General features: G+C 36.6%; 1 protein-coding gene across 1 annotated transcript in view; it reads left to right on the forward strand.

Moving 5' to 3' along the window:
* PPP1R21 (protein phosphatase 1 regulatory subunit 21) overlaps positions 1–12,234 on the forward strand; it is a 60,948-nt gene that overhangs the window by 32,641 nt on the left and 16,073 nt on the right. The window contains exons 13-16 of the mRNA XM_026486252.4: positions 663–755; positions 4,945–5,072; positions 7,400–7,552; positions 11,301–11,393. Coding sequence (XP_026342037.1) covers positions 663–755; positions 4,945–5,072; positions 7,400–7,552; positions 11,301–11,393 — 467 coding nt within the window. The remainder of the gene's footprint in view (positions 1–662; positions 756–4,944; positions 5,073–7,399; positions 7,553–11,300; positions 11,394–12,234) is intronic.

Consider the following 12,234-nt stretch of genomic DNA (forward strand, 5'->3'; position numbering starts at 1 on the left):
TTGCTTATAAAATAATTTTCGGGGGCACCCAGTGGCTCAATTGGTTAAGCATCTGTCTTCGGCTCAGGTCCTGGGATGGAGCCCCATGTCGAATTCTCTGCTCAGTGGGAGTTTGCTTCTCCCTACCCGCGCCTCCCCACTCCTCTGCCTCTCTCATGCTCTCTTTTTCCCTCTCTCAAATAAATAAATCTTTTTAAATAAAATAATTTTCACCAGTTTTTTGGCGGAGTGGATCTGTGGAGCTGCTCATGCTGTCATGTCAGAAGTGGAACTCTGAATAATGGTGTTTTTAGTGAGGTTCAGCAAATAATGTGTGGGGAAAGAAGAAATTGAGAAATGTGTTCTGTAGTAACAAGGTGGAAATTCATGAACTCATTTCAAAAAGAATCATGAAGTATGTAATACTACTTAACAATTTAATTTTGATTCTTAACCATTAAAAATGTGGATGTGGATAATGCAAATCAGTTGACTGTGTCTATATTTATCACCATTATATCTGAATGTGTCTGCAAAGATTTCAGGAGCCACTATTTCCAACACATCACAGGCAGTCTTTATTCTCTCTCTTCCCAAAAGTGGAGGAAGAGGCTGGGCTGTCAATTTTTCAGGCGAAGAAGTCTTCTGGGGAAATACTTAGGCTTGTGATTTTGGTTTCCTAGGTACAGAGCCAGATGGACTCCTTCAGACAAACTACAGTTCGGTCTTAACAAACGTTGGTGCTGCTCTGCATGGATTTCATGATGTCATGAAAGGTGAGGTTTGAAAAGAACATAAATAAGCTGAAAACCTTCATCTTACTTTCTCAGATCTGCCCGAATGAGATTTAAACAAATACTGCCAAGGCTAATAGACCCCAGAAAAAGGCTTAGTAGCATTTGGCTTCTGTTGAAGTGCACAGCTCACTGCCGTCTGCTTTTTCCATCTGCTTCGTTTCTGAAGGTAAACAAAGTGCTGAAGAGAAACCCTTGTGCACAGTAGTTTAGCCAAAAATGCATTGCACTGATTTAAGGCAGGTGTGTGAATTTTATCAAGCCAGACATGCTATTCAGAGGCATTTAGCAAAATACTTCACACTTGTTACAGCCCAAGCATGAAGGAATTGAGGAAACCAGGGTTTAAAGTTCCAAGAAAGAATGTACTACCTTTCCACCATCCTGTGCATTTTTATGTTTAAAGTGCCCATTTTAAGTCCTATTTTGTTCAGGGAACCTTGAGAAGTGAGGGTCTGGTTTTAAGCTTTGGTCAGTGTTTAATTGCTACAGACTAAGAATATAGTCGGCTGAAGGACATTTCCTACGCTTCTTAGCTAACTGTGATTTTGTGTTGACTTTCTAATCTATAGGTCTGCATGGCTTTTAGGTTTTTTCTTCCTTTCTTTTCTTTTTGAAGACAGTTGGGGTAGGGGAAGGAGAAAAGGGCAGAAGCAGTTTTCAGAAATAGCCCAGATTAATAATAGCCTAGATTATTTATTGTGGTATGGAGGTAACAATTAGGGACCAGTTACTAGTTTCACAGAAAATAATTTTAAAAAACTTAACGAGTGTTGGAAAGCATGTACAAGGTGGGTATATTCAGGCCCTTCTATAGATTGGCATGTAACCTATGGCACTGGGAATCATTCATATTTAGTGCCAACAGTCTCACCTAGCACCATCTTACCATTCAGTATGGAGAATGGGCCTTTTTGTGGCTTGTCTTCAATTATAAGGAATTTTAAAAATTGCTGTACTTTTGGAGATAGCCCTGACTGCAGGAATCACAGCTTAAATAGACGGTCTTGGTGGCAGGTGACAGTAGTCAGCCCCAACCCAGCAGAACTAGTCTCGTGTGCGGAGAACCTGAGGGCCTGGTGCCTTTTTCCTGTGCAGCTTTTGGTTTGGGGAGTTCAGACCTAGCTGTGGTCTTTTCTTCCAGAACTTTAGTTAACCTAGAACTGGGCCATTGAAACCATAGGTAGTTCTGTCGCCACCTTTTTTTGGTTTTATTTTCTAAATTTTTGCTGTGCCAATACTATGATTTGTTCTCTCTAGTGGTTTTTCTTGCATTCCTATAAAGAAGGGGCTACAGCAGTAGAGGGTAGCTGTCCAGTGAGAAGGGTCTTAAAGCTTCCTTTACATTAAAAAAAATCTTGATTTTATTTATATTTCTGTTTTAATTTATCTATAATTGTATATAGATGCTTTTTTTTAAAGATTTTCTCTTTTTTTAAGTAATCTCCGTACCCAACATGGGGCTCAAACCTACAACCCTGAGATCAAGAGTTGCACACTCCACCAACTGAGCCAGCCAGGCTCCCCTATACAGATGCTTTTATTCATACCTTACATAAGATTAAGAGGACACCAAGTGGTCCAAATCAAAGAATGTTACTGTTATTTGAGGCATGAGCTGATGAAACTTATGGGAGGATCAGAGTCTGTCCCCGCCGCCCAAGCTCCCTTAGTGCCTCCACTTGTTTCTGTCCTTACACACATAATGTAAAGAGAGAATATTGGGAAACATGAAGGGTGATTGGCAAGATTATGGGGTCCCATTACTAGGTTTACAGTTCAAATTTGTTTTCTTACCTAGCTTGGAAGACTGCTGTGTATCTCTCAGAGATACTCAGAGTGACCATCAGCTGGCATTAACAGAGGAAGCTTTGTGTTTCAGATAACTCTCAAACCTCTTCCCTTCCTGCTTTGCCCTGAATAATTGCTTGATCTGAGTTAGAAAGCAGGCAGGCAGGTGTCAGTGTAAAAAGAGAGCTAGAGATTGTAAACTGTCTATCCTACATGGATTTAAAACAGGAATGAATTAATCTTTTAACAAAGGAATTCTAAGTGAGAATTGTTGATTTTTAGTCTCAGGTCTAAAGCAGGTAGACTCATAGGAAACATAAAAAGAAATCTCGGGGCGCCTGGGTCGCTTAGTTGGTTAAGGGTCTGTCTTTGGCTCAGGTCATCATCCCAGGGTCCTGGGATCGAGCCCCACATCGGGCTCCTTGGTCAGCGGGGAGTCTGCTTCTTCCTTTGCCTGTGTGAGCTCTCTCTGTCAAATGAATAAATCTTAAAAAAAAGAGAAAGAAAAATCTCTGGCCTAGGTCACGTGGTTTCTTTGTTCTTTTTGGATTTTAAAATTTAATGTCAAGGAACACCCTAAATAATTGAAATATTTGGACTCAATAAGGAGTAAACAATTGGATCAGGAAAATTATTACTGTCAAACAACAGAGGCACCATTCCAGTGGAAACCATGTCAGTGTTCATAGTACTGTATGACTTTCATAAGTATCTCAGTCATCTACGAGTCACCTAAGATCACCTGCCAACTAAGGTGTATGAAGCTTTGTGTACTTCCAGTAAAATAGTGACAACTTTCTGCGGTGTGTAGAAAGAAAATGTCTTTGTTAAGGGCTACCAAGTTCAGTATATAAAAACGTTCAGTGGGGCGCCTGGGTGGCTCAGTCTGTTAAGCGTCCGACTCTTGATTTCGGCTCAGGTTGTGAACTTGGGGTCCTGGGATCAAGCCCCTTGTTGGGCTCTGTGCTCAGTGAGGAGTCTGCTTGAGGTTTCTCTCTCTCTTTCTCCCCTGCTCTCCCTCTCTCTCTAAAATGTCTTAAAAAAAATGTTCAGTGTTCCAATTGAATTTTTATTCACTTGCATATCTTAGGAATATGTAGAGGATAATCATTTATTTTTAAAAATATAAACATAATAGTAATATACCAATCATTTGGGTCCTTTGCTGTGACAACTGTACCATAGTAATGTAAGGTGTTAACAGTAGGGAAAACTGGCTAAAGGGTATACAGAAAGCCTCTGTAACTTTTCTTTGAATCTAAAATTATCTTAAATTACAGTTTACATATATATGTATATTAAATATATAAATAAAACAATTCCCAGTTATAAAATTTTAGTAAAAATAATTCTACTCATAAAACAGTGATTTTGTGTTAAAATATCATGATCATATAAGGTTAAATCTCAAATGCCATTTCTTTCTAACTAGTCTTATTTCTTTTTAATTATCCATAGTCTAAAATCAACTAGATTCCTTGGTTCTGAATAAATGCAATTCTCTGCATACACACCTGTTATAAAAATTAATTTTTGTATTTTGTGATTTATTTTTAGCCTTGTTGGCAATGAAATTCATGCTTTTGTACCTGAAGTATTCTAAAAAATTCAGAGGAGAATGAATTGTGAACACTTTATTATTTAAAAATATAATTACCCTTCCTTGTAAATCAGTGTCATCTTAAGAATTCTTCCATTATCCCTTATTTCCGGGACAAAATCATTCTTTCCCAGAGACCCAGAAAACCCCAAGCTTAGTTGTTTGACCAGTTTCACCTACTGCAATTTCTTTTAACGTTTTTATATTTAAGTCTCTCCCCTGTGCTTTGCTAACCACAGGCTTTGTTGTAATATTCTGGGACTGGGGGCAGTGGCCCGTGAAGCCAGGCACCAGAATGTTCAGTCCTGGTGTGGCTGTACAGACCCTTGTCAGTGTTAGTTAGGGTGTGTACTAGCAAACTAGCTACAGTCCAATAAGGATTGCGGGACATTGTGCCTCTGTTGGTCGTTCTGTTCCAGCCTCATGGTTAGCTTATAGGAGTACAAGATAAATTCTCTTCTGTGCCTGCCCAGACTACCAAAACAGCGTTTTTAACTGGTAAATACTGGTCAGGGTCATTTACCCAGCACTAGAAGAAGGGCAGACACTCAAATAAGGGATAATCAGAGCCACAAGCTGGTGGCTGTAATAGAGACACCAGGATGGTGTTAAGAGACCCTCACTTGTCTCTATTCTTTCCACATGGATTGTGACCTAATTCATATTCAAGACAATCCTGATAGAGTTGGGACCATTTTTTGTTGTTGTTCAGATTTACTGTGTAAGTTGTGTGCAACTTGTATATGGATAGTAAGAGTTTTCATTTGATTGCTTTTATAGATATTTCTAAACATTACAGTCAGAAAGCTACAATAGAGCATGAACTTCCAACAGCAACACAGAAGCTCATTACAACTAATGACTGTATCCTGTCATCAGTAGTAGCATTAACAAATGCAGCAGGAAAGGTAAGTTTTCTCTGGTTTATAGTGACATTAAATTTAATTCTTAAGTAAGCTCCTTTTTTTTTTTCCTTGAATGACATAGGAAAATTAATCTGTAAAAGGATTTTGGAATACCAGACTTTTTTGTAAAATAAAGTTGTCTCCCTTTTCTTTCTCCCTACCCAATATTTAAAGCAGTATGGGAGCGATTGTTTAGTATTTATGATGAGTAAGTAGATCACTCACGGTTTATTTTTTAGGGAGATATTTGATGATCAGTATACATCTTTGTGTATATCGAATGTCTGCTTTATAGAAATTGGGAACTTCTATAAAAAGAGCCAATAAATCCTTAATATTTTGGTTTTTTCCCTCCTAGCTTTTTGTTTTATTAATACTTGTCACAGTGCTACTTCTGTGGTTTTGTTTCTTAGCAAGCTCTTTTAAGGTGACTTCAACATGTGTCTTTTCATTGAACCATTAATATTAGATCATGATTATTTGGGTCATTAAGCACTTAATTATTATTATAAACTGACCAAAATGCATTTTCTCTGAAAAGTCTCTCTTGTATATTCTGGTTTCAGCAGTTGTCACATTCTTAGTATGTGTTCATGTGCTTTTCCTGATTCAGCTTTCCCTGAGAACTACCCATATATGTGTAACTTGAAGGACTGTATTCAGAGCTACCTTAGCCCATTTATTTAAGCAGATGCAAACTAATTTCTCAATCTGTGTTTATATAGCATTATTTTTCTGACAGGTTGCCTATTATAGAAACACTTTTTTTTTCAGGTAACTAAGCTAATCAAAAGTGATCACAGATCGTATTATATATTCAGTGTCATCTTTCCCAGACTCAGACTGGTCTTTGTGACACTTTGCTAGAGCTCGGGGCCATCATTAAAAGGTGTTATCTTTAGGTTCTGTCAGCTCACAGATCTGTGCCTACAGCCAGAAGACCATCCCTGCTGCCCCCTCTTGAACGCTTGCATCTATAGGTGTGCTGTAGCTTTCTGAAGATGATTCTAACTTTGACACAGTTACGAAAAATTCTGGAAAAAGAAAACATGGGCATTTTAGAGGAGTCTCTGCATTTTTCAACTTTTATAAAAACTCTGAAATATTGAATGCGTAGATCCTTCACAGCTGTTTTTAGATTTGCTTTACCTGAAACCTTAAAATGTTGTCTCAAGGACAGGTCTACAATTGTCATTCCGAAATTTTTGTAAATGGTTTTTAACTGAAATAAGTATCTGAACTAATGTTAGTCGGTGGCAGCTTAATACTTGGCTAATGTGATTCAATTAAACTAAATTTTGTAGTTTATAATTTTTAAAAGCCCAGTAAGAAGATGTAACATATGCATATTGAAGAACATTTAGAACATGTAGAAATATTAGAAAGAGGAAAGAAAATAAACCTCACCATATACTGCAGTGACCTAAAACGCAAACCCTCCATGTCGTTTACAAGGAATATAAGACTCAAGAGTTGTAGAATCCTTTATTTTCCTGAATACTACCTAGTATAGAATTTCATTCGACATAGTAAAATGGTGAAAAATAAAACCTTTCAGATCATTAGTGTGATTCATTGCTTACTTTTTAAGCAGTTTCTGCCAAGGTGTAGGATATTTTGTTCTATAAGTCACTTCTTATTTATCAAAATAGGATATTCTTTAATGTATCCAACACTTTAATTTTTCTGACTAATAACCCTCTCAGACATTTTTATTTATATCACCATTTCATACAGCACTATGGATTCAAAGTCATGGCTCAGTCATGGATCTTCGTGACCTTTTACACAGATTTAACACAGGTTAAATCTGTTAATGACAGGGTCTGCTAAATTGCTAGTCTTTATTATATGTGTAAATCACAAATTGAGATTTGCAGAATTAAGTTTAAATAGAGTGAACATATTCCAAGATGCTGTGTCATGTCTCATGTTGGAATTTGAAGCATTCAAAGTTAAAATACGAATAGAACGTATAAATCCACACATGGATGTTTTGAGAGTAGTGGCAGAAATTAATGAGGTAAATAGCTCATGGACATCGTCTACAGAATAAACCAGAATTAGTCTTGGTTTTCAGGAAGAATAGAAATTGTTTACGTTAAGGCCTGTCGAAAGTCTGGTCTCAATCTTTCTACTGGTACTGTCTTTTTATTACAAATCATCGCCCTAGGTATTCTCCACAAATAAATAAATGTGAGCTTTGGGGCAGGTGTTGAAATTTCTTTTCCATTCTCAGTACCTTTAACTCCGCTCTGAAAACTATTAGATATATATGTTAGATATATTATTGCAAAACAAAATCTGTCTTCTTGTCACACTTGATTTAGATCGCATCTTTCTTCAGCAACAACGTGGACTACTTCATTGCTTCTCTGAGCTACGGGCCTAAGGCAGCGAGTGGCTTCATTAGTCCTCTCTCAGCTGAATGCATGCTGCAGTACAAGAAAAAAGCTGCTGCCTACATGAAGGCTCTGAGAAAGGTTTGTGCTGCTGTTGAATTTATATCAGAGGAAAAATTGGGAATCATTCCGGAGAATGGCAAGAGTCTTTGCACAGTTCATATTGTTTAGATTTTACACAACTGGGGGCACGGGTGGTTGGTGGGTATTGGGGGAGGTCTTTGGGAAGGAGAAGGTGACAGAGACCCAAACCTCATTTAACATGTGATCTGTGCATAGGCCATGCTGGACTCATGTCCCCAGGTATCTGGTAGGAGTGTCTAGAATGAGGCAGCCAGGCAGTCAGTAAGTATCAAACTTCAGAAATCTCAAACTTGTAGAAACATAAAAAAATGGAAATACATCTATAATTTTTTCCTGAATATAAGAATACAAGGTCATTGCAGAAAGAAATCAGAAGGCACCTGATGTGATGAACACTGGGTGTTATATTCGACTGATAAGTTATTGAACACTACATCTGAAACTCGTGATGTACTATGTGTTGGCTAATTGAATTTAAATAAATAAATAAATAAAATCAGAAGATACAGCAGTACATGAAGAAGAAAATTATAGTTGCACCAAATCCCACCACTCAGAGGTAGCTTCCATGAACTTTGTTAGAAGTATATCTGTATCCAAAAGAATTTTAGTGCATGTGTGCACACGCACAAGGAAACACATGCTTTTATATGCTATAAAAAGCAAAGTGTATCTGAATACATACAGTTTTATTTATTTATTTACTTTAAAGATTTTATTTATTCGTGGAGCGAGTGAGTGTACTAGCAGCTGGGAGGGCCAGAGAGGGAGGAAGAGAGGAAGCAGCAGACGCCCTGCTGAGCAGGGAGCCCGACCCGGGGCTCGATCCTAGGACCCTGGGATCATGACCTGAGCCGAAGGCAGACTCTTAACGAGCTGAGCCACCCGGGTGCCCCCATACATTGTTTCAGAATGTTTTTTTCCTCTTAGTGAATTGTAGATATAAAAATTGTGATTTTTAAATATTAAATAATATATGTCTATAAATATAAGTTGTTATAATATTTCATTCTGTAAATGTGTGATAATTTAACTTATCAATCTATTGCTCATGGATATTTAGTTGTTTTTTATTTTTCACTGTTACAGCAGAGCTACAGTAGATATTCTTGCACTTACAACTTTGTGCATTTGTTTTTTACCTTTCTCCCTTATTTTTTAAAACTTTTAGTTACATGTAATACATAATAAACACATTCTTATATTTCATTAGACTGTTACAGGTAAAGTGCAGTCCGTAATTCCACTTTCTCTCCAGAGGTGACTACAGTAATTAGTTTGGAGCATTTACATGCATCTATATAAACTTATAGACAATATACAATAAATAGAATTTTCTTTCTTTTTTTAACCTAAATGCATGTTTCATTGTGCAACTAGATTTTTTCATCTAAAATATTTTAGGGATGCTTGGCTGGCTCATTTGGAAGAGCATTCAACTCTTGATCTCAGGGTCATGAGTTTGAGCCCCACATTGTGTGTAGTGATTACTAAAAAAATAAATAAACTTTAAAAAAAATTAAAATGTTTTAGATGTATGGAATTACCGATCATTATGTTGTACACCTGAAATTAATGTAATATTGTTCATCAGTTATACTTTAAAAAAAAAGGAATAAAATTAAAAAATATGTTTTTGAGATCTGTATCGTTATAAATGGTGGCTACTATATTCCTTTTAAATACAGCATAGAATTCTGTAATATGGATATTCTGTGGCTCATTTAGGTATTCCCTTTTGGTGAGCATTTAGGTTCATTCCAGTTTTTTACTATTATGATAATACTGCAGTGGATAACTTTGTAAATGCCTCAGGCACATGTATGGAATATTGAGTAGTAGAATGTTCTAGATCATGTGGTTTGTACATTTTAGATTTTAATATTTATTGCAAATTGCCCTCAAGAGTAACTGTACTGTTTTACACTTCTGGTCATGTATAAGGCTACCTATCTCCCTATATTTGTCTAATTAATTTAATTATGTCTTTAAGATTGATTTCCCAAAATGGAATTGCTGGTTCAAAGTCTGTAAAGCTTTCATATTTTGGCACATTTCTTCCAGACTACACTTCAGAAGATTACCTATTTATAATTTACCAGCAGTAGAAGTATAAATTTAACCCATGAATTTAATATTTATCCATCTCAGAGACAAGAGGTTTCTTAGTGTTATTTTAATTTGCATTTCTTTGCTTATCGAAGTGGAACGTCCTTTCATAAAGTTATCATTTGTATTCATTCTGTCAATTCTCTGTTCATTGTTGACCTATTTTTAGCTAGATGTTCCTAATCAGGGTTGAAAGAGCTCATTATACTAAGAATTTTATTTTTTGAAAAATTTTTTATAGTAAAAATGTTAATCCTGTGTGTCTGTGTTGGAAGTATCCCCCCCCCCCAAGTTTGCTGTAGTATTTTTTTAAGATAAAAGTTTTAACTTTTATATCATTAAAGCAGTCTTTTTCTTTGTGGTGGTGATTCTCAGCTGGAGTACTTTTCAAGATTACAAAAATATTCACCTACATTTTCTTCCATTATTTTCGTGGTCTAAATTTTAAAAATTCAAGTCTTTAATCCATCTTGGATTCATTCTGTTATAGGTGTGAAACAGGGATCTAAATAGTTATTTTTCTAAATTATTAACTGGTTGTCCTTACAGCATTATCCAGTCTGTCCTTTCTCCATTGACTTAAAAAAATGCACCGTTTATCACATAATACATTTTTGTCCATGCTTTTGTCTGTTTCTAGATTTTCTGTCATCTTCTTTTGTCTGTTTTTTTGGTTTGTTTTAGAAAGTTTTATTGGGGATTTAATTGGCATACACAAACTTCCTTTATTTGAAATATACAATTTGATAGGTTTGGGCATATGCCTACACCCTTGAAATCATGGTCAAGACAATGTCCCTTAGTATCTTTACTCCTGCTTCTCTGCCCCATCTCCTGACAATCTGCTTTTTTTTTAATTGAGATGTAAGTAACATATAATATTATATGATTTCAGGTGTACAACATAGTTATTTAGCATTTATATACATTACAAAGTGATCACCAAGATAAGTCTAGCTACCAGTTGTCACCGTACAAAGTTGTTATTTATAATTTATATTCCTTAGGCTGTGCATTCATATCCCTGTCTTATTTATTTTATAACTGGAGGTTTGTACCTTTTAATCTCCTTTCCTTATTTTGCCCATCCTCCCACTCCCCTTCCACCCGTCAGCCATCTGATTGTTTTCTGTGCCTGTTTTTTTTTTTTTTTTTAAAGATTTTATTTATTTATTTGACAGAGACAGCCAGCAAGAGAGGGAACACAAGCAGGGGGAGTGGAAGAGGGAGAGCAGGCTCCTAACGGAGGAGCCTGATGTGGGGCTCGATCCCAGAATGCTGGGATCATGCCCTGAGCCGAAGGCAGATGCTTAACGACTGTGCCACCCAGGCGCCCCTGTTTGTTTTTTTTTTTTTTAATTTGTTTTGTTGTTTAGATTTCTCATAGAAGTGAAATCATACGGTATTCGGTACAAGTCCCTGTGGTTTTAGGTAGTGTAGATTATAACTGGAATGACAAGTCCTTCTTCGTTATTTTTCTTTAAAAAAGTTCCTGGTCATATTAGTAAAGGAAGTAAGTGTATGTTGGCATATATCTGAATTTATTATTGAGCCCCATTTAGCATTCTTATTTGTGTGGTGGGATCAGGGAATGATATGATCTTTTTCTTGAATTCTTATGATGCTTTTTCCGTAGCCACTCTTGGAGTCTGTGCCTTACGAAGAAGCACTGGCAAACCGCCGGGTCCTTCTTAGCTCTACGGAAAGTCGAGAAGGCCTTGCGCAACAGGTATGGCACCTGGCAAATCATGCTACTTGTTAAAAGAGCATAAATGTTAAATCCCCTGCAGAAGGCTTTTAACATAGAACAATTTAAGAGGCTATATAAGTAAACATGTAAAATTAATGGTTTAACACATGCTAAAAAGCACCATAAGTATAATTCATTGAAGAATGTTTGTTGATACTTTAAATAAGTCATCTTGATTCAGTTGGTGTTGTGGTTGCCACTAAAGTAATAGCAACACACTTGGGACACAGTGATTCTTTTTTTCTCTAGGCACTAGATTTAAATGTCAGGAATAATAAGGCAAAAAAGGGGAGGGAGCTAGAGACTCTGACTTATTTTTATTTCTCAAATGATCAGTAATGAAACATTTCCAATGTTCAGTCAGTTGGTCAGTTGAATTTGGGGGCTAGGTGGAGGTACGAGGGACTGACTTTTCCAGAAGTTGGTGCCCACTGACAGGGGTTTAGCTTTTGTCAGAGACTTATTCCCTTCAACGGCAGGCTAGCCTTAAGTTTTGTAAGTATTTATCTTAAAAGAGACTGCAGATAAATTCACCTGAGACTTTATTTTGTCTCTGCTGGCAGATATCACTTATCTTTTCAACATTAACATGCTGGGATGTTGGAACTGAAAATTTAATTCAGAGAGTAATTCCCGAAAAACAAAAATTCCTGGCATAAACAATCAAATGGAGAATACTTTAAAAATTGATTTTCAATTTTCTTCTTATTTTATGTAAGGAAAGTAAGGCTCAAAGAAATGAAGCAGCTTTTACCCAAGGTAGCTAGTAAGTGGGGAGAGCTGTCTGGCTTCAGAGCTGTTGCTTTTCCCAGGCCATGGT

Source organism: Ursus arctos, unplaced genomic scaffold (assembly GCF_023065955.2).
Source record: "Ursus arctos isolate Adak ecotype North America unplaced genomic scaffold, UrsArc2.0 scaffold_8, whole genome shotgun sequence".
In the NCBI taxonomy this organism is placed as follows: Eukaryota; Metazoa; Chordata; class Mammalia; order Carnivora; family Ursidae; genus Ursus; species Ursus arctos.